Raw genomic sequence first — 26,645 nt, forward strand, 5'->3', positions numbered from 1 at the left:
ATGATGCTCTTGCCAATCATGGCACAGTTTTAATCGTTAAAGCAATCTTATCCCGATTGGACTTTATATATAGTGACAAACGACCAATACATATTCTCGAGTCAAAACTAAGTATCCTCAGGCAAGGACAAATGACAATTACTGAGTACTATAACGAAGTTAATAAAAAAATGACCTTACTAATAAACAAAACCATAATGGACAGTGTAATTACCAAAGAAACAAACAATTCAATAAGGAGAAATGCTCTACGAGTATTTATATCCGGTTTAATGGATTTAAAAATGAAAGTAAATATCGGGGAAACAACTTTTTGCGTCGAGCTTGTTGGTGAGGGGGGAACGCACATGGATCGGCCGACTATGTCCTATAGCTGCCATATAACTGATTGATCGGAAATGACCCAACTTTTGTGTTTTTGAAGATAGAAGTTTGGGACATTTTTAAGTTTGGTTTTTGTATTATCATAAATTGGATTATATTATCATATTCTCATAAGGATCGGCCAACTATATCCGATGTTTGCGATATATATCCGGTTTTAACTGCAAGGGTATATAAACTTCGGCTCCGCCCGAAGTTAGCTTTCCTTTCTTGTCTTTTATTGGATTATAAATTTAGGAAAAAACATTAAAAGAATAAAAATATAATAGACATAGATTTAAAATTAAAAAAAAAAGGGCCTTCCCGAGCCTGGTTTGAACTCGTTTTACTTTGCACACCAGCCAAGCACTCTACCACTCGGCTATTCCTCATTCGTTGTCGCGCGAAAAATTTCTCAAACTTAACTTGTCGCGCAATGGAACCCGCCATAGAAAATTTTTCTTTGTATGAGATGTCCCATCTATGTACTTTATAATCTTTGGATTTGATTAAATACGACTGTCGCGGAACGAACTAGTGGCTATCGATAGTTGAGATTAGTGTTAGGTGTCAGATGTCAGTATTTTGTATGTTTAGGGTTTTAAGTTTATGTTATCTGTTCACACTAAATCGGGTAGTTTGGAAGAAATAATTTAGCGGATAAAGCACATCGATTTGCGCCATCACAGAAAGGGGAAAAGAAACTGCGGTATGTAGGATAAGGAATTATGTATCAGGTTAAGAACAATTGTCTTGTAGAATAAAACGCTCGTTACGCACCACATCACTTCAACAACTGTCCTATCTGAGTGTTATAAGGCATTCCCGTGATCGGCCAAGCGGTGACAAATTCTTTTATTCGCACTCTGCAAGATGATGCCCACGAAGCACTCACCCAGGCGGAGCCCCAGGCTGGAAGCCTCGGGCGTTCCCGCAACTGCGACCACCACGGCCACAGCAACTGGCACCGCGACCAGCTCTGCGAGTGTGGCTGGTGATCGGCAGAGGCCACAGACTCCGAAGGAAAGTGAAACAGCCGCCAGGAAAGCGGCAAGTATTCTGCAGCCCGAAGCGACGGGGCAGACTACGGATTCCACAACTGTAGTGGCGACCTTAATGGAAAGGATCGCACGTCTGGAGTCGCTGGCGCTGGAGCTAGCGAAGGCAAAAGCAAGTGGAGGACAAGCAGAGGCCGCCAGAGATCCCGTTGGAATCGGGGAACGCGGCGTTGGAGTGAGCGGTGCAGCGAATACACCGCATGTTCGAGTGGAACGCTGCCACATCATCGAGCAGCGCCACGGCAGAGTTTGAGCGAAAACCTGCCCAGGCAGATGAGGGACGATCTGCAAACGGATCTCGGAGTGACGCCATCGCTGCAGTTGCCGGCACAAGTGAGTGCAAATTTTCCGCCACAATGGAGTGCGAATTTGGCGCCGACGCTTGGCGGCCATTGGGCAAACGGGCAACCTGTGTCAACAACAACCATACTGGGCTATTCTCCGCCATCTTGTGTGACCGCCGCAGCACAGCCGGTGCTAGGTTATGTTCACCCAGAGGTACCTGCGCCATCGCCCATATCATATGGAGCGCCGACGACAAGCATACAAGGATGGACGCCACGCAGACTACCTGATCTTCCCGATTTCGAGGGTCAGCCAGAGGAATGGCCAATATTCCTGTGTGCGTTCATGGAGACAACTGCAGCCTACCAGTGCACCGAGTTGGAGAACAACCAGAGGCTAGTGAAAGCCCTGAAGGGCGAGGCTCGCGAAACAGTGAAGTCGTTGCTCATCCATCCCAGCAACGTACAAGCTGTTATGGAGCAACTACGATTCCGGTATGGACGCCCGGAGCAACTGATCCGCAGCCAATTGGAGAGCGTCCGCGAAGTTCAGCCGATTCAACATCGCGAGGATCGTGCCGTTCGCGACGAAGGTTAGCAACCTGTCAGCGTTCCTGCAGTCGACCGCGACCGCCAGCCAGCACCTAGCCAACCCAACCCTAATGGAGGAGCTGATAGCCAAGTTGCCGCTAAGCAAGAGGTTGGACTGGGCAAGGCATGCGGCCACGATACAGCCGTATCCGACGGTGGCGCACCTGAGCGAGTGGCTCCATGAATTCGCCAAACTGGTGTGCACTGTCTCGGACGCCAGGGAACAACCGAAGCGAAGGATTCTGCACGCGAATAGTGTTCGCGAGGAGGAGCGATATGTCGACCGCCCCAGATGCTGCCCTATATGCGAGGGACAGCACCAGGTCAGGGACTGCGAGGACTTCATCAGCGCCTCTACAACGACACGGATCGAGTCCGCGAGGAAGCGACGACTGTGCTTCTCGTGTCTGGAGCCCGGACACATGTCCCGGTTCTGCAGGAAGAGCCGCGGATGCAACGTCCTCGGATGCCAGATGAGGCATCACCACCTGCTCCACGAAGTACCTGAACGATCCAAACGGCCGCCAGTCGCAGATGGGGGCCACAGGAGGGATCTGGACCGACAGCCGTACAGAGACGGCAACAATCGGAGGGGAGTGCCACGGTCAGTGGATTCCAGCGAAAGGAACCATCCTACGTCGGCCGCAGTTGTAGACGCGTGACGTGAGCGGGATGAAGGGCGATCGGCGTACGATCGCCAGGAGTTGCCGCACCGAAACCTCAGCATCGACTCAATTGGATGCCACCTGCTGTTCGGGATTCTACCCGTGACGCTGTACGGCGAGAATACGAAGGTCGACACGTACGCACTGCTGGATGAAGGATCGTCTGTCACACTCATCGACGACGAACTCATCCGCAGCCTGAACCTGAAAGGCGAGAGTCGACAGCTGAATGTGCAATGGTTTGGTGGAAAATCCGCCAAAGAGCACACGAAGGTGGTCAGTCTGCAGATCAGCGCAGCGGGCAAACCAAAGCGCCATGGGCTGAAAAATGTGTACGGAGTGGCCAATCTGAACCTTCCGATGCAGAGCCTGCGTCAGGAGGATGTACAGGCAGTGAAGGCGAACACGCGTCTGCCGGTGATGCCGTACAACAATGCGACGCCGAGGATCCTAATTGGACTGGATCATGCGTATTTAGGAGTACCCTTCAGAACCAAAAGTTATGGATCTGGAGGGCCGTTTGCAGCAGACACCGCACTTGGATGGGTTGTATATGGACCGGTGAACGGAAAGCCGAGCTCGCCGCTTCTGAGTTCGTGCCTCCTAGCCGTGCCCCAGGATGATCTTCTGGAGAAGATGGTCAGCGACTACTTCGAGACCGAGAATTTCGGAGCGAAGCCGGTGCAGCCAGTCGCAGCTGGCAGAGTGGACCTGGAGCCGTCAGTCGGAGATAGCGGCGACGCACGGGCCCTGAGCACCCTGGAGAAGACGACCAAACGTGTAGGCCAGAGATACGAGACCGGGCTGCTATGGAAGGACGACGAAGTGAGATTGCCGGAGAGCTACAGCATGGACCTCAGGAGGCTCGTCAACATAGAGCGTAAAATGAAGCGCGATGTGGACTTCGCGTCGGCTTACATCCGGATAATGGACGATTATGTCAAGAAGGGATACGCACGACGACTGGAGGCCCAGGAAGTCCAGAGGTTTCAGAAGGGCAAAGTGTGGTACCTGCCGCACTTTGGAGTGGAAAACCCAAACAAGCCTGGGAAAATCCGGCTGCTTTTCGATGCGGCTGCCAAGGTGGACGGTGTGTCTTTGAATTCAGCGGTACTGAAAGGCCCACAGCGCTACAAACCCCTCCCAGCAGTGCTCTTCCATTTTCGGGAAGGAGCGGTTGGAGTTCAGGTGCAGACATCAAGGAGATGTTTCATCAGGTACTGATGCAGCCGAAGGACAGATGCGCCCAGAGGTTTCTGTGGAGAGACGGAGACGACCAGCGAGAGCCGGACGTATACGAGATGACAGTGATGACGTTCGGAGCGGCCTGCTCACCATGTTCGGCGGACTACGTGAAGACCGTGAATGCCTTGCGGTATAGCAGCACGGACCCGCGAGCAGCCCTGGCAATCAACGAATACCACTACGTGGATGACTACGTCGACAGATTCGCCAGCGAGGACGAAGCTATCGCCATCTCGACACGGGTGAGGGAAATTCATTCTGAAGCAGGTTTTGATTTGTGCCGATTTACCTCCAGTTCGGCAAGTGTGGTCAGAGCGCTGAACCCACTTGAGTCCATCGCCAGCGTCGGATGGACCGAAGCTGAAGAGAAGGTACTTGGGATGTACTGGCAGCCGGCTACCGATGATTTCAAGTTCGGCGTCAAGTACCATCGAGTCCCGAGGAACGTGATGACGGGGGAACGAGTCCCTACCAAGAGGGAGTTCCTAAGCCTGGTGATGTCTACGTTTGACCCGATTGGGTTCCTGAGCTGCTACATGGTGACTGCCAAACTGCTGCTGAGGGAGATTTGGCGGAGAGGAGTCAACTGAGACGAGCCGCTACCGGATGAATTGGCCGCAGCCTTCGAGGATTGGCGGCAAAGGATGAGTCGGATCCAGGAGTTCCGATGCCCGCGCCACTACTTTGGCGGCGGACGAGTGCAGACGCTACAGCTGCACATCAATCGGCGTTCGCAGCAGCGGCCTACTGGCGGGCCACGTACGAGAACGGAGACGTGCAGGCGCACTTCATAAGCTCCAAAACGAAATGCGCCCCGATGAGGACCATGTCGATCCCGCGACTGGAACTCCAAGCAGCGATATTAGGCTCGAGATTGATGGACACCGTCAAGCAGGAGCACGGTGTGGCGATCAGCAGCTGTGCGCTATGGACGGACTCCAAGACTGTGTTGCACTGGATAAGCAACACCCACCGGAGATACAAACAGTAAGTCGGAAACCGGGTGGCGGATGACGCGACAAGGCCGCGCAAGGCCGTGGACCTGAGCATCGGTTCGCGATGGCTAAGCAGACCGCCGTTTCTACGAGGACCAGAGGAGAGCTGGCCGAGATCGAGCGAGGACTGAATTCCTCCGACGACCGACGACGAGGAAATGAAATGTGAGTTTGCCTTGGTCACGGTAAACTTTATATCCCTGCAGAGGCTCTCCAGCTATAATCGACTGGTGAGGACGACTGCGTTGGCGCTCAGATTTGTTCGAAGATACCGTGGAATACGTCGCGATGAAGAGGTCTACGGATTGACTGCGATGGACTGCGCTGAAGCAGAGCGCGCATTGATACGGCAGTTGCAGCGAGAAGCGTTTGCTGAGGACAGCCAAGGAAACGTCGCCAAGGACAGCCGACTGCACGGACTGTCCCCATACCTTGACGAGGACGGAGTATTGAGAGCCAGTGGAAGGATCGACGACGCGACGTGTGTGCCATACAACGCACGTCGGCTGATTATACTGTCTCACGAGGAGGCGCTGGCAGAGATGATCGTGCAGCAACACCACGAAAAGATGTGCCACCAAAACGCGGAGGCGACGATCGGATCGATTCGGTACAAGTTCTGGATAACGAACTTGCGGAGACTGCTACGGAGGGTGGTGAGCAAATGCAACGTTTGCAAGCTGCGGAAGGCACGACCCACACAGCCCGAGATGGGCCCCCTGCCTGCGGATCGGCTAGAGGCCAACGGATGGCCATTTCTTTGTGACAATTGGACGTCGCACAGAGAAGAGGTGGGTGGCACTGTTTACGTGCCTGACTACGAGGGTTATCCACTTGGAGATGGCTCACGATTTGTCCACCGACTCCTGCATAATCGCCATAAGGAACTTCATGAGCCGCCGTGGACCAGTGGTCAGGATAAGGAGCGACAATGGGAAGAACTTCGTTGGAGCCGACCGCGAGGCCAAGAGGTTCAGCGAAGTGTTCGAGCCTGCACAGATCCAGGGCGAGCTGTCGTCTAAGGGAGTCGAATGGATCTTCAACTGCCCGGCGAACCCAGCTGAAGGCGGTGCCTGGGAGAGGATGGTGCAGTGCGTGAAGAAGGTGCTGGCGCACACAATGAAGGAGCTCGCGCCCAAGGAGTATAAACTGGAGAACCTGCTGATTGAGGCGGAGAGCATGGTAAACTCTCGTCCGCTCACTCATCTACCGGTGACGGTGGACCAGGAGGCTCCACTAACGCCTAACGATTTGCTGAAAGGAGCATCGGATATCCCAGATCTCCCCAAGGATGATGGACAGGAGCCCGTGAGATCCGCTACTAGGAAGCAGTGGCGCATAGCAAGGATGATGCGCGATCGCTTCTAGAAGCGTTGGGTGCATGAGTACCTGCCAACTCTTGTGCGCAGGGAGAAATGGTGCAAGCGCGTCGAGCCCATCCGTCGAGGAGACCTGGTATTCATCTGCGATCCAGCCATACCACGAAGGGAATGGAAACGAGGCGTCGTGGAAGAGGTGTTCACCGGAAAGGATGGACTACCTCGTCGAGCAGCGGTGCGGATTACCGATCGAGCCAAGACGACTATGCGTCCCGCTTCGAAGCTAGCTGTCCTGGACGTGGTGAATGCGGCTGCTTCACGGGAGTGGGGATGTCGCGGAACGAACTAGTGGCTATCGATAGTTGAGATTAGTGTTAGGTGTCAGATGTCAGTATTTTGTATGTTTAGGGTTTTAAGTTTATGTTATCTGTTCACACTAAATCGGGTAGTTTGGAAGAAATAATTTAGCGGATAAAGCACATCGATTTGCGTCATCACAGAAAGGGGAAAAGAAACTGCGGTATGTAGGATAAGGAATTATGTATCAGGTTAAGAACAATTGTCTTGTAGAATAAAACGCTCGTTACGCACCACATCACTTCAACAACTGTCCTATCTGAGTGTTAAAAGGCATTCCCGTGATCGGCCAAGCGGTGAAAACGACAAAATAATAATACCACTAAAACGGGAAATAATTTTAATCATAACCAAAATTACAATTGGCCACAAAAGGGAAATTTTTGGCAAAATAATAATCAAAATAACAATCAAAAGCTATCGAGCCAATGGATGTTGATCCACCGATTCAACTTCAGAATAAACCTAATAACAATCGGCAGCCAAGTCAAAATTGGCAGGCAAATAGTAACCAAGGAAGATATAATAATTGGCAGGCAAACGATAATCAAGGTAGATATAATAATAATTATTATCAAAATAAAAATCGTTCAAATTTCTATAACACAAATCAAAATAGAGAGCAAACTCAAGCTCAAAAAAGGGAATCAGATGGAACAGAAAGTCAGCCAGCTAATAAAGTAACCAGATTAAATAATATTAATGAAGACCATTTTTTAGACCAGACCCCTACAGAGGAATGCCTTATTTAAATAGGATAGATCGAAAAACCAAGAAGCAGCTAAAAGTTTTAATAGATACAGGAGCCACTGCTTGTTAAATAAAAAGGGGAATTTTTGAAAATAAAAATGAGCTACCTATATACAAAAAGGTAACTACAGTTCATGGCTATTCAATTATTAGGTATTACCATATTATAAATATATTTGAAACAAAACAATTATTTTATGAAATCGGAGGTTTAGAATCTGATATTCTAATTGGATTAAATTTATTATGAAAAATTGGGGCTACAATAAATATAAATAAGGGAATCTTGGAATATAATGGGAAACAGGAGAAAATCAAATATTATGATAATGAGGAAAAAATGAAATATGTTTAATTGAAGAAAATAATATTGTCCCGTTAAAAGAATTTATTATAAAAAAATATTTTGATGATAATGGTAGCGAAAACACAGATTCATAATTTGTTGAAAATAGTGAGAAAAGTTTGGGAATTATGGTAAAAATCCCGAGAACGCCGACGTAGAAATATTCGTCAATAAAAATAAAAACATCTTGGGAATTAAAAATCCTGAGAGTGCCGACGAAGTGCCGAAAATCAAATAAATAATATAGGTACCGACCAATTAGGCGAATTGAGCGAAAAGATAGTTCACTATATTGAAAAGGAGCATTCAAAGATAAATATGCCAATTCCTTTTAGAACAGACATAAAGGAGGAAATAAATCTTATCCACGATAGGCCAATATACGGGAAACAATATCCGTATGCTCTATCTGTCAACGACTTCGTGAATAGCGAAATCAAAAGAATGTTATCAGAAAAAATAATAAGGCCTAGCGGAAGCCCTTACAATTCACCACTTCTGGTAGTCCCAAAGAAAGGAGAGAATCAAGATGGAAGCAGTAAATTAAGACTCGTCATTGATTATAAAAAATTAAATGAAAGTACTATACCTGACAGGTACCCAATGCAAAACCCATCAGTTATTTAATCAAATTTGGGAAAAAGCAAGATAGTTTTCAACAATAGATTTAGAGTCAGGATTTCATCAGATATAAATAAAAGAATCTGATGTCAAAAAAACATCCTTTTCAATAAATAATGGAAAATATTTTTTTAGAATGCCATTCGGATTAACAAATACACCAAGAATCTTTCAGAGAGCAATGGACAATATTCTAAGAGAAAAAATAGGGAAAACATGTCATGTCTATATGGACGACATTATAATATTCTCAAACTATATTATTAAGGGCAAACAAGAAAATCTCTTTAGAAAAATCTAAGTTTTTCAAACGCGAAACCCGTTTTTTGGGTACATTGTATCCTATATCGTCATCAAGACAGACCCAAAGAACACTGAAACCATTAGTAAATATCCATCAAACTACAATTTTGGCGCCCTTTTACTTAATGGTTGCATATTTGAATAAATAGTGCAATTTACGATTATTCTAGTGCAAGTTTGGTTTTTAACAACTATTAAGGTATGTGCTACATAGAAAATCTGTGCTTGTGACGTGTCAGTATATGTGTTACTTATAAATTGTAGTGGATTTCGAGTGTATTAACAATGTGCGGAATAGAGCGCACACCAGTCTTTCGTTAAGTATAACTTAACAGATTCACCTGGATTCACTCTGCTTGCAATTGTTTGTTAAAGTGTGAATTATTACCTGTCCGAAGTGTCAAAAGATACTGCGTATCTACAAGTTATTTCACTTTTTAGGAAGAATGTTAATGTCGAAGCGCGCACTTTTCTTAGTATGGCACGGCGAAGCGATCCCCACTAAAAAGTTTTTCGTAATGGAAAGCTTTGCATTAGGAGAAGTTTGTAGAAAATATGATTGTAACGAAAAGGAGCTTTGCAAAATTGGGAAAAAACTGCGCAATTTTAATAGAAGGCTTGTCCAGTAGTGGAAGAAATACGATATAAACAAAAAAGAAAAGCTAACTTCGAGCGGAACCGAAGTTTTTATACCCTTGCAGTTAAAACCAGATAAATATACCGCAAACATCGAATACAGTTAGCCAATCCCTATGAAAATATCATTTTTTTTTTTTTTTTTTTATTTTAACGTTGCTTTTATTTCTTGAATCTTCTCTTTGCGAGACTAACAAGAGGTGTATCAAATCTTATATTTTTAACTTAACTAACAGTCATATTGACTGATACGGAGTTAGACGGCCCTAAAAATCGATTGCTGGGTTGGGAGGTCGTTGCGTCTAAGGCGGGATACGCTAGAAACCCGAGTCAATCCCCGAGCGAGAAAATTTGGGTGCGAAGACAGTTTTTCTTTGTATGACTCTTTTTGCTTCTGGATTTCGTCTTTCACTGCGAGGATGCCCAGATCCCGGTGGATGTTTTCGTTGCGAACATACCAAGGTGCCCCTGTGATAGTTCTCAGGATTTTTGATTGTGCGCGCTGTATGATGTCTATGTTGCTGCTGCTCGCGTTCCCCCACAGCTGGGAGCCAGATTGGCTTTAGGACTGAATTGTACAGTAGTAACTTGTAGTCTAGGCACAGTGGCGATCGTGAGTTTATGATCCAGTGGAGGCTGCTGGCTTTCAGTTTTAGATGCATCTTTTTGCATTCGATGTGCTTACGCCAGGTAAGTCGTCTATCAAGGTGAACGCCAAGGTACGTTACGTCGTTAGCTTGAGGGATCTGCATACCGTTTAGTAAAAGCGGAGGGCATGTTTGTCTATTAAGAGTAAACGTTATATGTTTACACTTTTGTTCGTTTATTTTAATGCGCCAGTCGGACAGCCACCTTTCCACTATTGTGAGATGATTAGCCAGTTGGGTTGTTGCCTGCGTTGGGCATCTGGAGCGACTAAGAATAGCGGTATCATCGGCGAACGTTGACGTTGTTAGTTGTGCGCTCGTAGGAATATCCGCAGTATACAAAACATATAGACACGGCCCGAGTGCGCTTCCCTGTGGAACTCCAGCTTCGATGGTGTAGTCGCCCGAAGTAGCTGCGTTGCATCTCACTGAGAATACCCTATTGAAGAGGTATGATTCCAGTAGCTTGTGGGTGTATGTTGGCAAATACGTTTTAATTTTGTGCATGAGTCCGATGAGCCAAACTCGGTCGAAAGCTTGAGATACGTCGAGGAAAATAGCGCTGCAGTATTCTCGTTGTTCGAAGGCTGAGCGTATTTCGGATGTTAATCTGTTCACTTGTTCGATGGTTCCATGGTTTCTTCGAAAGCCAAATTGGTGTGCCGGGATGATATTGCAAGCTTCCAGATGTGGTATTATGCGAGTTAACAAGCATTTTTCAAAAAGTTTAGACAAACAAGATAGAAGGCTTATTGGTCTGTATGATGACGGAATTGTGTGGTCTTTTCCAGGCTTCGGTATCATTATAATAATGGATTTCTTCCACTTTTTTGGGAAATAGCCAAGATTAATGATTCCATTAAATAGTTTGCAGACGACCTCTATAGCGCATTTTGGAAGTTCGATCAGCATCTTTAGGGTCAATAGGTCACCACCGGGAGCCTTTTTTGGTTTTAGCCCTCTTATGACTTTTTCGATTTCGTTCGGCCGGAATGGAGGTGCGGCTGGCTGAGGGGAGGACTCTGGCTGAATTACTGGCAGGAGGAATGAATTTGAGGCTGGGTTTGGCTGGAAGACACTTTGGAGATGTGTGGCGAATGTTTCAGCTCGGTCTTCGTTGCTGCGAGCCCAGCATCCCGAAGAGTTTCTTATCGGGGTGGTCGTTTCAATTGGGGCACTAAGATTTGGGTGGGCCCTCCACAGGGGGTACTTTGTGCTTGTTGGCGAGAGATTCTGGATGTACCTCAGCTGTGCATTTTCTTCCTGTTGGTGAAGAGCCTGGTCGAGTGATCGGGTTGCTTCCTTAAGGCGTTGTTTTGAAGCTGGTGATCTGCTGTTTTGCCAATCACGACGCGTGCGCCTCTTTTCTCGCACGAGCTGTTCGATTTGCTGATTAGATTTGAAGTGTTTGTTTCGGTCTACTTCTTTCCTATGAAGAGTAGAGATTTTAGCTGCCGCAACGAGTACTTCTTCCAGGGCGCTCGTAGTGTAGTCGATGTCCGATTCCATGTTAAAATCCGGGGCGAGTTCTATGTGGGCACTCACGTACTTTTGTATTTTAGCCAGTTTGTTTTTGTCGTCGTCAGACTGAAGGGGTGTTCGGTTATTTCTGGGCTTTGAAGAAGCGTTAGAAGCACAGGCGAGTGGTCTGATGATAAGTCCGAGACTGCTTTGGCACTTATTAGATTGCGAGGTATGTTTTTTGTCACTGCAAAATCAATAAGGTCTGGGAGCTTTCGTGAGTCTGTTGGCCAGTATGTGGGACTTCCAGGGGAAACGTAGTCCAGTTTATTTTTCACATTTATAATTGCATTGTACAATTGTCTTCCTTTGGGAGTCACTAGACGTGATCCCCAGTGCGTATGTTTGGCGTTGTAGTCTCCTGCGGCTATAAATCGATCCCCAAGTGAATTGTAGAAGTCCATAAATTGTCCTTCCGAGATTGAGAAGCGAGGAGGGCAGTAAACGGCAGCAATTGAAAGGATTCCGTTGCTTGACTGAATTTGTATCGATGTGGCCTGCAAGAAGTTTGTTGCAAACCTTTTGTGAAAATGGTGTTTAATTCGTTCTCTGATTAGAACTCCAGTTCCGCCGTGGGCTTTCCCATCTGGATGATCTGTGCGGTAGATTGTGTAGCCTCTTATATGAAAGTTGTATTTGCTTGTAAGATGCGTTTCCACCAGTAGCATAACGTCAATATGGTTTTCGGTCAAGAATTGTGACAATTCTAGTTTATGCCGTGAGACACCATTGGCGTTCCACATTGATATTCGTAGCGCCTGCATAGATTATTTGGACTGTTGTGCTACGAGCAGCTGTATCACCATGTTCTGGTTTTGAACAAGCGTTTGCATGGTCGTTTTCATGAATGACATAAGCTCCATCATACTTTGTTGGAGGGTAAGCATCATAGTTTCCGTTTTGCTGTGTGGCTGTTCTGGGGCCTGTTGAGCGCTTTGAGAGTTAGGCTGAATTGGAATTTCCCTTCCAGATCGTAGAGCATCGGCATAGGAGAAGCCGTTGGAGGTGATTAGTGGACCGAATGAGGATCTCGCAGCTTTGGCGAAGAAGACGTCTGGCGTGGTTTTTGACGAAACGTACGCATTCTGTGGATTTTGGTTGCGCGTTGCGGTCGCTTGACGCATGCGACTCTTTAACTCCTTATACACAATACATCCTCTAGAGTTTGCCGTATGGCTGCCTCCGCAGTTTCCACATTTCTTCACGGTACTGTCCTTGTTTGTAGTGCAGCAAGCGGACTTGTGGGCGTCCCCGCAGACTACACAGACAGCCCGAAGTGTGCAGTAAGACCTTGTGTGTCCATACTCTTGACAATTAGTGCATTGCACTGGACCGTTACGTTTATGTGGCTCTTCAACAGTGATTTTCCGATGCAAAAGATATTGCAGGTTGTAGATTGGGTGGACTTCGTTCTTCTTCAGCGACCTGCTTTCAGGCTCGAGCTCGACCTTGAAGAGGGGTTGTGGCTTTTTATCTTTATTTAGAATGTTAATAACATTCTTGGCGGCGAAGCCCTTTTCTTTAAGGGCGGTTTTTATTTCCTCGGCGGTAACATCAGGTTCTATTCCCTTTACTACCACTTGTAGGCCCTTACTGCTTTTCAGCTGGTACGTGTAATAGTTTTTCTGTACAGTGTCCAGATATTTTGACACTATTCGGAAGTGCTTTTCAGTCTTGGTTTGCACCTTTGTTTCATGGATGTTCCCTTTGATAAGCGGAACAACATGAAAGTTTTCACCGTTCCCGAAATACCGAAAATATCATAACAAAACAAATTTATTACAATACAAAATCTAAAAAAAGTCCCAAGCTTCTATCTTCAAAAATACCTAAGTTGGTATGTTTACCAAATACCAAATACCATTTCCGATCGTTCAGTATATGGCAGTTATAAGATATAGTCGAGCAATCGTTTTGAAATTTGTAAGGTTGGATCAACTGACCAAAAATGGAATCCGTATGAAGTTCCAGCATTCTATCTTCAAAAACACGAAAGTTGGGTCATTTCCGATCGTTCAGTTATATGTCAGCTTTAGGATCTAGTCGGCCGATCCCTATGAAATTTGGCATGTAGTATCATTCTGCCAAAAATCTCTCTTGTAAAATTTTAACTCTCTCACTTTAAAACAGTTGTAGGCACCCTAATACATTGATATAATTTTCACGCATTAGTATTAAATTTACCAAATATACAAGAAAAGAAAGCTAACTTCGGGCGGAGCCGAAGTTTATATACCCTTGCAGTTAAAACCGGATATATATCGCAAACATCGGATATAGTTGGCCGATCCTTATGAATACATCATAATAAAACCAATTAACTAAAATAAAAAATCTAAAAAAAGTCCCTATCTTCAAAAATACGAAAGTTGATATTTCTACCAAATACCATTTCCGATCGTTCAGTTATAGCTATAACAGCTATAACATATAGTCGGCCGATCGTTATGAAATTTAGAAGGTTGGATCAACTAACTAAAAATAGAATCCGTACTAAGTTATATGGCAGCTATATGGCAGATATAGGATATATTCGGCCGATCCTTATGAAATTTGCCATGTCTTATTATTCTTCCAAAAATAGCTCTCTTGTAAAATTTGAACTCTCTAACTTTAGAAACATCACAGTTTTACCACTTCCGATCAATCAGCTATCCCGGCCGATCCGACTTATATACTGCGTGCAAAGAAAAGAAGGGTGTGTGCAAAGTATCAAGTCGATAGCTTCAAAGCTGAGAGACTAGTTCGCGTAGAAACAGACAAACAGACAGACGGACATGCTCATATCAACTAAGGAGGTGATCCTGATCAAGAATATATATACTTTATAGGGTCGGAGATGTCTCCTTCACTGCGTTGCACACTTTTGGACAAAATTATAATACCCTCTGCAAAGGTATAATAAGGCAGCTTTTGAAAAAAGTAATAAAGAATGGCGAGACACGCCTCAGGTGTTGATGGTAAGATCATCATTTAAAAATATTGGACGCCCAGGGAAAAGTTTTTCAGAGTGATGCAGAATAACTCAAATCAAACAAGAAAGGAAAGCTAACTTCGGGCGGAGCCGAAGTTTATATACCCTTGCAGTTAAAACCGGATATATATCGCAAACATCGGATATAGTTGGCCGATCCTTATGAGAATATGATAATATTACCCAATTTATTATAATACAAAACCAAACCTAAAAATGTCCCAAACTTCTATCTTCAAAAACACAAAAGTTGGGTCATTTCCGATCGTTCAGTTATATGGCAGCTATAAGATATAGTCGGTCGATCCTTATGAAATTTGGCACGTTGTATTATTTTGCCAAAAATAGCTCTTACGTCTAATTTGAACTCTCTAACTCTAAAAACACTAAAGTTATACCATTTCCGATCAATCAGTTATATGGCAGCTATAGGATATAGTCGGCCGATCCGGGCCGTTCCGACTTATATACTGCGTGCAAAGGAAAGAAGGGTGTGTGCAAAGTTTCAAGTCGATAGCTTTAAAACTGAGAGACTAGTTTGCGTAGAAACAGACAGACGGACAGACGGACAGACGGACATGCCCATATCAACTCAGGAGGTGATCCTGATCAAGAATATATATACTTTATAGGGTCGGAGATGTCTCCTTCACTGCGTTGCACACTTTTGGACAAAATTATAATACCCTCTGCAAGGGTATAAAAACTATCAGGCATTTCGGAGAAAGTCTCGACGGATGCATTGTTGTTGGCTGCAAGTAGCCGCTTGTATAAGGACGGAAATACATCAAGAATTGTGTCGAAGCTGAATGCTGACAAGGAGCTTACCGGGGATATTATAAGAACTTGAAGTACGGCCGGTACTGGAAGTACTAACAATGTCGTACTAACAATGTACTTAACTGTCGAAATTTTTGTTAATAAATACCCTTGGTTTTACATGCCATCGTCTGTTCACAGAATTTTAATTTTTTTGTATATAACGTATGTATATTAAATTTTTGTATATAATGTATATGCTTTTTATTTGCTTCTTGTATGATATAAGTTATAATTCTATTTCTTATTTTTTTTTCTTTAGAACAGAAAAACTTTCTAAGTCTTTTTAAAAAATAAAAAAAAAATATTTAAAAAAAAAAACACTATAAAATTCATTTTTGTCCACATAATGCAAAATTGAGTAACAAACCGAAAATAAAAAACCGATTGAAGATATACCTAATATTTCAGAAGTTATTAGTTTAATGCCGCTAGCGAGGCCGAATCGACCACTGTGCTACGCCTTGTAGTGTGCACCTCATTCCAAAACCAAAACAAATATATAGGTAGGCCAATATTTCGTTCCTCGACTGTATCCACCCAATAGATGGGAACAGAATTGCATATGCATGTGCAATTCCCACCCACACTTGCAGAAACGGACCAAAGTAGGTAGAAAATCATACGATTGCTCCGTTAGGTAGGGAAGTTTTATGGAAGCATGGGTATGCTGAAACTCTTAGCAGTTCTTCGCATTTATTCTTTCCTGATCTTTGGCCGAGTAATAAGTTTCCATCAGCGTATTTTAAAAGCGATAGGAAATTCGGCAAACACGTGTGGAGATAAATTATAGAAAGAAAACCCTTGTGCAACGAAGGCATTCGGCCTAAAATAAAATTAAAAACAATAGTTATTGATCGTGTTGGGAAAACAAAATTTATAAGGTGAGACAGTGTTTAAATAATTCCAATACGCCAACCTGACCAATTCTTTGTCAGGGGGCACAGTGTACTACGATTCCGACCAGGTGCAGCCTGATAGGCGTTGCATTTGAAATTTGGCCATTGGATCGGGCGTAAGACAGAGCTGAACCAGTAGAACCCCCAGTAACCCCCAACATGGAATAAATGGGACACCTTTAGCTTCGTGATCTTCGCATGGACCGCCGATAGAGTGACGTAACCAGCCGAAGGAGAAGCCCAAGTTAGCGTGCATTAGGGAGGATCAGGATGTAGAGGAGAAATAGGAAAATTCACAACAACAAATAACTGTTGCCGCTGCAGTTCAGTTTTGTTTATTTTTCGTGCTTCAGCGTGCAGCCAGCCACTTATTAGAGTGAAAATTCTGTATTTTGACAATTTTCTTTTGTAAGCCTGAATAGACCACATACCAGTATTAAACAGTGCGAAAAACATTAACCTTGCCTGCGAGCATGCGTATGTAAACACTTTCGGCAATATTTAATTGCACAAAATATTCCAAGGCGAACCTCGATAACTGCGCCAAATTAGTATCGAATCCCACCCCAATTGAAATCATGTAAAATTTTCTTTAATTTAATTCTATAAATAATTTATTTTCTTAAAATTGCCTTAAATGTAAACTCCAAGGAGTATGAAGTATTTAGCATAGGACCTTATCTTAAGTAGTTTCATAAGCAGACAAAATCAGAAATAGTGGTCAGGTATTTCCCAAATGTATTCTTTCTCTTTTAATTAAGTAAACAGCAAAAAGCACCTCATCTTCTTGGGCCCAACGATCGATGCAGAGTCGGAAAAGCTGAGTGAGTAAACGAGTAATTACCGAATTCGAATACAATGGGAAATCCATGCCATTTTCTTTTACTTTTCTATTTAAAATATTAGTTTAAATTGTATTTTCCTTAAATTGTATTTTTTCTTATAAATTGTATTTTTCTATGGATTATATTTCCTTATTTTTGATTATATCTAATTATATATAATGAACATGAGATAAATTCTTTTATTTAGAGCACTTCGGATCAAACATGGACCCTCCCTACATGGAAGGGAGGGTATAGACGAAGGACAACAACATCTAGTCTTTCATTCAATAGGGTCAGTAGTATAAACCACCCAAGGATCGGCCGACTCCTACCGCTTTCCTTTTCCCACTTCCTTATCTCTGTCTACGACAAATTTCGGTAACGTACACAGTCTAGTTTGCCGTGCCCATACCCACGCCCCGTTCGACTGAGCCAAGCCGTCCCCCAAGTAGACAGAGGGGCGCGGTAGAGACCACCCGTGCAGTGTTAGGGGCAGTTTACTGTACCTAACCTTATGACTTACTGTACGCGTTCGTTACAGCCTACATAGCCAAGCCTCTAACAAAATATCTTGGAGGTCATAATGGCAAAATTTCAAAAAGAATGTCAACAAAAATATTGATTCAGCTGGATGAACCAGCAATTAAAGCTTTTAACGAGATGAAAGAATATCTCATTGCTCAAGTAGAACTAGTTCAACCGGACTATAATAAAAAATTTACCTTGACCACCGACGCTTCAGACGTCGCAATTGGTGCAGTTATATCTCAAGAAGGAAAACCAATTACTTTCATTTCAAAAACCTTGTCTAAAACAGAACAAGCTTATGCTACTAATAAGAAGGAACTTTTAGCGATAGTATGGGCCCCTAAAAATTAAAGAAATTACTTATACGGAGCTATTGGAATTGAAATTCAAACCGACCATCAATCTTTATCTTACACAATTTCGGATAAAAATCCCAACGTAGATATGAAAGGATGGTATTCTTTCATAGAAAGTCTTACACCGAAAATAACATATAAGCCCGGTACAACAAATTTATTTGCAGACGCTTTATTTCGAATTCAGATAATGATATTAATAACAGTGATATAGAACAAACAGACCAGCCAGACTCAGATCAAAACACACAGCATTCAGCTAAAAGTAGTTTTGAAAATGTAATACAAGAGACCCGTAAACCGTTAAATCAATGTAAGCAACAACTGTTATTATCAACGGGGAGGTATACAATACATGAGTCACTGAAAATCTTTGACAGAACACGACATTTAATTGAATATGACACACCAGAAAATTTAATAACTATATTAAGAGAGAATCTTCCACCTAACATTACGGGAGGAATTCATTGTACCTTAGAGGATTTATTTAAAATTTAATTACCAATAAAAAATAATTTCACAAACACATTCCTTTTTACAAGAATCTTTCTACAAGAGGTGGAAAACGAGGAAGATAAAGCTATAATAATAGAAGAAACACACAGCCGTGTTCATAGGGGGCTAGAAGAGAATTACAAACAGATCAGTAAATTATATTATTGGCCAAAGTAATAATGACCGATAATGAACCGAGCTTTACCTCGACTCAATTTAAATCTTTCGTCAAAGGTGCAATTTAACTTTACATTACGCAGACCCGAGGCACAGCACGTCAAAAGGACAAGTTGAAAGGGCACATTCTACATTAACAGAATTAGTTCGATGCATTAAAGAAGAATTTAATTTAACTGACTTTTCCGAAATAGTAATAAGAGACGCTCAAGAATATAATCAGAGCATTCATTCTACAACGAACCAAAAACCTTTTGACGTACTATATAATAAAATAGAGCACGATAACATTCCTCAACTTTTGAAAAATACTCAAGAGAAAATTTTGGAAACACATAACGAAAACAGAAAAGAAAAAGAATATCATGTAGGACAGGTAAAAACTTAAAACCAGTTATAAAAAACAAGTAGTTAAAGAAAATTTACCCAACAAAATAATAATCAACAATAGAAATAGAATTATTCACAAAGAGAATATAAAATTCTAAGTATTTATATATCATCCTTTTTTTTCTTTCCTTTCCCAGAAAATGTTTTATCAGGTGTTCATACTACACCTTATTTTACTAACAAAATCAGAAATAATTGACTATACAAGTCACGAATCTCTTCTATTTAAGGACAATAAAGACGTATTGACGTACGATTCATACGCAGATTTATTCCACGTTACTAACTTAAGCTTTTATAAAGAAATAATAAATTTGGAATCAGATAATATTAAAAGGGATACTAATAAAAGGTCACAATGGGAAATTAAATATGACATAAAAGTAATAGAACTAATTTTATCACAATTAATATCAACTATATCAAAAAGAGGGATAAATGAGTTAGGCACCGTGTGGAAATGGTTAGCTGGAACTCCGGACCATGATGATTTTATTACAGTTCAGAATAAAATTAATGAATTAATTGAAAACAATAATATCCAGTCTATTATCAATTCCTGATTATTCAAAGAAATAGAATCTCTTTCCGATGATTTTAAAAAATTATTTATTGATCAAGATCTACCACTCCGAAAACATCGCTTGCGATTATTAACATTTGATCTGCAAAATTTAATTGACACAATCACTCTAGCAAAAATAGACGTTTTTAATACCAAAATTTTAAACAATGGTGACATCTCGGAAATATTAAAACATGAACAAAAACCAGTAATTATAGCTGATTTAATGGACATCTCTTCTTTTAAAATCGCATTGCATAAAGAACTTTTAATAATTTATATAAAATACCCAATAATAAACAAGAAAGGAAAGCTAACTTCGGGCGGAGCCGAAGTTGATATACCCTTGCAGTTAAAACCGGATATATATCGCAAACATCGGATACAGTTGGCTGATCCTTATGGGAATATGAATATATAATCCAACTAACTAAAATGAAAAATTTAAAAAAAGTCACAAACATGTAGAAAATAAAGTACCCGGTACATTATTAGGATGATGCAATGCACGCTTGTATAGTCCAAGAAATAGAGAATAAGAAATTATGTATACCAACTTTTTCATTTTTCCTTCGCATACATTTTCAGTCACAAATAAAGTTCCGAAGCATACACACGGTTTTCTGATTTTGGTGGCTTCGAATTCTGCCGCTCAATAGGTTATGGGCCCAGGCACTAGAGAGTTCAAGTTATTCGGTGTGTGACTCAAGATTAAGAACAATGAGTGCTCTTTATCAAATTGATAAGTTAGAGGAGACAAACTATGACACGTGGAAAATACAGATGCGATCTGTATTAGTGCATTCCGGTCTGTGGAGTGTTACGTCTGGAGAGCTAACTGAAACGAATGTTCCGGAAGGACAACAGTTTGCGGCCTTGGACAGTAAGGCGTTGGCGACAATAACATTGAGTGTCAAGACATCTCAATTGGCCTATATCAAGAATTGCTTAACGGCTGTGGAGGCATGGACCAAGTTAAAGGAAGTTCATCAACCAAGCGGACCTGTACGAAAAGTACAGTTATACAAGAAACTGCTTAATAAACGGATGGAGCAAGGGCAGAGCATGACGACCTACATAAGTGAATTTGTGGAAATTCTGGATTGTCTAACTGGAGTTGGAATAGACATAAACGACGAACTTCGCACTATCGTTTTGCTATCAAGTCTTCCAGAGCAATTTGAACATTTCGTGGTCGCTATGGAAACACGAGATCAGTTACCTTCGTTCGAAATTCTCACCATAAAGTTAAAGGAGGAGAGCGAAAGAAAAGGAATAACAGAGGAACGAGTCGACACTAAAGCATTTGCTGCAATACACAAGCACAACTCACAGACAAAAACGTATGGACAGAAGAAACGAAAAAATATCGTTTGTTTCAAGTGTGGTGGGCAAGGGCACATTAAGTCCCAGTGTCGAAGAGAGGGTGAGGGAGATCATCGTATGGAATCACGAAGTATGGTGAATCGACAAAGCAGCCTGTTGCACGCCTGTGACGTCAACAAAATTGACAATTCAACATGGTGCTTGGATAGTGGCGCAACAAGCCATATGTGTTGCGCAAGAGAGCTATTTACAAAGTTTGAGAAGCACACTGAACAGATCGGACTGGCCGATGCTGGTTTCCTTCAAGCAGAAGGTATAGGTGACGTCAAGATACAGACAGGCCAGTGCATGTTGACACTAAAAGATGTTCTCTACGTTCCGAAGATGACCGGAAATTTCTATTCCGTGAGCAGTGCTGTCCAGAACAGGTGCAAGGTGACCTTTGACATAGAGAATGCCAAGGTGATGCAAGATGGAGAATGCATAGTGAAAGCCAAAAAGATTGGCAACTTGTACTTATTTGAAGGTGGCCGAAGTAAATGTTTTGCCATGTCAGCTGTTGATGGAATTTTGCTACACAAGAGATACGGACATATTAATTTCTGTAGCTTGAAAGAGATGGTATCCAAAGGGATAGTTCGAGGAATAGATAATATTCGGTTGCCAGAAAATATTAATTGCAAAACGTGTATGGTTAGCAAAATCCATGTTCAACCTTTTCCATCTGCAACGAGTAATCGGGCTAAGGAGCTTTTGGATCTGATACACGCAGATGTTTGTGGACCATTTCCAACACCATCCCTCGGAGGTTCCAAGTATTTTCTGACGTTCATTGACGATAAGTCCAGGAGGATTTTTGTTTATTTCCTGCATGGAAAGAACGAGGTGCTATATAAATTCATCGAATTCAAGAATCTGGTGGAACGGCAGACAGAAAGAAGATTGAAATGCCTGCGGAGTGATAATGGCGGAGAATTTGTCAATAAACAGTTTGACGAATGTCTAAAGCAGCATGGAATCGACAGACAGCTAACAATAGCGTATACTCCCCAGCAAAATGGAGTTGCGGAACGGGCAAATCGTACGCTAGTGGAGATGTCAAGATGCCTTCTGGTCCAGGCGGGACTGGGAGATCGTTTTTGGGCAGAAGCTGTCAACACTTCAGTTTATCTGCGAAATCGTTCCCCTTCCAGCGCATTAGAGAGTATGACTCCCATGGAAGCGTGGACGGGTAAGAGACCTTATGCAAAACATCTAAAGGTTTTTGGATCTCTTGCAGTTGCTCTGGACAAGGGTCCGAGGAAGGGCAGCAAATTTCAACCTAAGGGAAAGGAGTACATTATGGTTGGGTATTCTGTTGCAGCCAAAGGTTATCGACTGTATGACCCATCAACTGGACAATTGGTCGAAAAACGGGATGTATTATTTGATGAACATCATGACGTGGCATCCAAGAATGATACGGTGACGATCGAGCTGGAGGACCTGGAGGAGGACCGTCAGCAGCAGGGACTCGGAGATGCAGAAGCCGTTTCTGACTCATCCATCAACGCCGACAGCTGCGATGATAGCACGGATCAGTACGAGAGTGCTGAAGAAAAGGGTGAGCATGTCGAGGAGGAGGCACGCAGGGGCCCCGGCCGCCCTAAGATCATTCGGACTGGAAAACCTGGACGTCCAAAGAAGCAGTACAATATCCTAGGCGCCCTTATTTCGGAAAATGTTCCGAATCCGTTAACTTGCAAAGAGGCGCTGGAGAGTAAAAATGCAAAGGAGTGGCGTGAAGCCATGGAAAGAGAATATGATTCTCTGGTTGCCAACCAGACTTGGCAAGTCACTGATTTACCCAAAAATCAGCGAGCCATTGGATGCAAGTGGGTGTTCAACGTGAAGCGTGATAAAAATGGGCAAATAGAACGTTTCAAGGCACGACTGGTAGCAAAAGGATGCGCTCCGCAGTTTGGCGTAAATTACCAAGAAACATTTTCGCCAGTATGCCGATTGGAGAGTGTTCGCTTTATTATAGCACTGGCGGCGGAGCTTAAGCTACATCTTCATCAAATGGATGTATGCACCGCGTATCTCAACAGCGATCAGAGTGAGACGGTCTACATGAAGCAGTCGGAAGGGTACTCAGATGAATCGAATCCTGACAAAGTATTGCTTTTGAAGAGAGCAATATATGGCTTGAAACAATCAGGAAGGGCCTGGAACGAGAAGCTAAATGGCGTATTGGTCAATATGGGATTCGTTGCCTGTGATAACGAACCATGTTTGTACAAACATTGTGGCGAAGGTAATCTTGTACTAATCCTTGTATATGTTGACGATATAATTATAGCTTGCCAATCGCACGAGGATTTGCTGAAAATCAAGAGCAGCATCTCACAATCATTCGAGTGTTTTGACAAGGGTCAACTTAACCATTTCCTGGGCATGGAAATCGAACGAGACGGTGATCTTGGAGCAATTACTTTGGGACATACGCAATATATCAAGGATCTTTTGCATACCCATGGAAGTGATTTTTGCAAGTCGGCGAAGACACCTTTGGATGCTGGTTTCCAAGTAGACTGTACAAGCCCTCAATGCAAAAAGGTGGATCCCACTACGTATCAGTCCATAGTAGGAGAGCTTATGTGGCTAGCTCTTACAACAAGGCCAGACATATTGCATTCGGTGTCAAAATTGGCACAGCGGAATCAAAACCCGCATGCTGAACACATGGCTGGCATAAAGCACATCTTTAGATACCTCTCATCTACGATTGACATGAAACTACACTATCGGCAATGTGGTCAGTCGTTCTGTGGATACGTGGATGCGGATTGGGCAGGCGATAGGCTTGACAGGAAATCATTACTGGTTACATCTACTTGTTAGCAGGTGGTCCGATTTCTTGGCGTTCGGAAAAGCAGCGAAGTGTGGCGTTAAGCAGTACCGAGGCGGAATACATGGCACTTTCGGCGGCATTTAAGGAGGCGATAGTCATGCGAAGGCTGATTATGGAGATCAGTTGCGGAGACAACGACACCCCGATCGTCGTGTATGGGGATAATCTGAGTGCGCAGGCGTTAACCAAGAATCCTGTTCATCATTCCAGAACGAAGCACATTGATATACGTTATCATTTTGTTAGAGAAGTTGTAAAGAAAGGGCAAGTTTTGTTGAAATACAAATGTACAACTGAAATGATTGCAGATATTTTGACAAAAAATCTTCCTAAAACAAAACACGAAGAGTTTACAAAAATGTTTAATTTGTTTTGATAATAATTTTTTGTAAACAAGCTTGCATTGAGGAAGGGTGTAGAAAATAAAGTACCCGGTACATTATTAGGATGATGCAATGCACGCTTGTATAGTCCAAGAAATAGAGAATAAGAAATTATGTATACCAACTTTTTCATTTTTCCTTCGCATACATTTTCAGTCACAAATAAAGTTCCGAAGCATACACACGGTTTTCTGATTTTGGTGGCTTCGAATTCTGCCGCTCAATAAAACATCTATCTTCAAAAATACGACAGTTGATATTTCTACCAAATACCATTTCCTATCGTTCAGTTATATGGCAGCTATAGGATATAGTCCTAATGAAATTTGGTAAGTTGGATCAACTGACCAAAAATAGAATATGTACCAAGTTCCAGCTTTCTATCTTCAAAAACACGAAATTTGGGTCATTTTCGATCGTTCAGATATATGGCAGCTACAAGATGTAGTCGATCGATCCTTATGAAATTTGGCATGTCGTTATGTTTTGCCAAAAATAGCTTCCGTGTAAAATTTGAACTCTTTAACTTTAAAAACACCAAAGTTATACCATTTCCGATCAATCAGTTATATGGGAGCTATAGGATATAGTCGGCCGATCCCGGCCGTTCCGACTTATATACTGCGTGCAAAGGAAAGAAGGGTGTGTGCAAAGTTTCAAGACGATAGCTTCAAAACTGAGAGACAAGTTCGCGTAGAAACGGACAGACGCACATGCTCATATCAACTCAGGAGGTGATCCTGATCAAGAATATATATACTTTATAGGGTCGGAGATGTCTCCTTCACTGCGTTGCACACTTTTGGACTAAATTATAATACCCTCTGCAAGGGTATAACAAGAAAGGAAAGCTAACTTCGGACGGAGCCGAAGTTGATATACCCTTGTAGTTAAAACCGGATACATATCGCAAACATCGGATATAGTTGGCCGATCCTTATGAAATTGGGTAGGTTGGATGAACTGACCAAAAATAGAATCTGTACCAAGTTCCAGCTTTCTATCTTCAAAAACACAAAAGTTGGTTCATTTTCGATCGTTCAGTTATATGGCAGCTATAAGATATAGACGACCGATCCTTATGGAATTTGACATGTCGTAATGGTTTGCTCTCATGTCAAATAGCTCTCATGTCAAATTTGAACTTTCTAACTCTAAAAACACCAAAGTGTTTTAGAGTTTTAAGTTTTAAAGCTATCGACTTGAAACTTTGCACACACCCTTCTTTCCTTTGCACGCAGTATAAGTCGGAACGGCTCGGATCGGCCAACTATATCCTATAGCTGCCATATAACTGATTGATCGGAAATGGTATAACTTTGGTGTTTTTTGAGTAAGAGAGTTCAAACATGAGTTTTTACATGAGTGCTATTTTTGGCACTCATACTACAAAATAAAACGACATGCCAAATTTCATAAGGATTTCATAAGGTGTTTTTGAAGATAGAAAGCTGAAACTTAGTACATATTCTATATTTGGTCAGTTGATTCAACCTACCAAATTTCATTAGAATCGGCCGACTATGTCCTATAGCTGCCATATAACTGAACGGGCGGAAACGGTATTTGGTAGAAATATCAACTTTCGTATTTTTGAAGATAGGAGCTTGGGACTTTTTTTAGATTTTTTATTGTAATTTATTGGTTTTATTATGATGTAATCATAAGAATCGGCCGATGTTTCCTATATATATCCGGTTTTAACTGCAAGAGTATATTAACTTCGGCTCCGCCCGAAGTTATCTTTCCTTTCTTGTTATTATTATAATTATTATTTATTTATTTTTTTTTTTTTTGCTTATTTATTTTTATGTAATTTTTTTGTGTCTTATTTAATATTTAAAAAAAAAAGTACAAGATTATTGACATTATCCCTTTGTATTTAATAAAGATCTTAATTTATAATGACCATATGCTGAAGTATTAATATTACAAACTAATACCCATCTTTTATTATCTTTAGGACTAAGACTTACTTTATTAACTACTTCAGTATATAACTTATCATATAACCCCTACTTCTTATACATCTTTGTTCTCCATAGTATGTTTTCTTATGTCTAATACATTTAATATAATCAACATGTCATAGTTTTTTTTATTACCGATTGCTTAACACCCTTAACTTTCTTTGTATTTCTGTATTCGTCATTGTCTTCTACCAAAAATTAATATGCTTTAGCTTTTAGTCGCGCGAAATAGGTCATAATTTTTCCAGCATTTTCATCTTCTATTTTGGCTGTGGGACATTCTACTAGTAAAAAGTTAGAATAGTAATCATACATTAGCCATTTGGACAAATCAAGAAC

General features: G+C 42.3%; 3 protein-coding genes across 3 annotated transcripts; all 3 read left to right on the forward strand.

Annotated features, from left to right (window-relative positions):
• The first annotated feature begins 914 nt into the window (after positions 1 to 914).
• LOC138925566 (uncharacterized) lies at positions 915 to 2,303 on the forward strand. Its single transcript, XM_070276346.1, has 2 exons — positions 915 to 1,072; positions 1,123 to 2,303. Exon 2 carries the CDS (start codon positions 1,695 to 1,697, stop codon positions 2,301 to 2,303), a length of 609 nt encoding a protein of 202 aa, XP_070132447.1. The 5' UTR covers positions 915 to 1,072; positions 1,123 to 1,694.
• Positions 2,304 to 2,367: 64 nt separating this feature from the next.
• Positions 2,368 to 4,796, forward strand: LOC122321982 (uncharacterized). The gene is made up of 3 exons (XM_043213155.1): positions 2,368 to 2,946; positions 2,998 to 4,051; positions 4,150 to 4,796. Exons 1-3 carry the CDS (start codon positions 2,368 to 2,370, stop codon positions 4,794 to 4,796), a joined length of 2,280 nt encoding a protein of 759 aa, XP_043069090.1.
• Positions 4,797 to 5,265: 469 nt separating this feature from the next.
• On the forward strand, positions 5,266 to 6,869 carry LOC122321981 (uncharacterized). The gene is made up of 4 exons (XM_043213154.1): positions 5,266 to 5,366; positions 5,419 to 5,992; positions 6,042 to 6,509; positions 6,570 to 6,869. The coding sequence occupies exons 1-4, from the start codon at positions 5,266 to 5,268 to the stop codon at positions 6,867 to 6,869; spliced, it is 1,443 nt and encodes a 480-aa protein (XP_043069089.1).
• The last annotated feature ends 19,776 nt before the right edge of the window (positions 6,870 to 26,645 follow it).

The sequence above is a fragment of the Drosophila bipectinata genome, chromosome XR (genome assembly GCF_030179905.1).
Source record: "Drosophila bipectinata strain 14024-0381.07 chromosome XR, DbipHiC1v2, whole genome shotgun sequence".
NCBI classification, from domain to species: Eukaryota; Metazoa; Arthropoda; class Insecta; order Diptera; family Drosophilidae; genus Drosophila; species Drosophila bipectinata.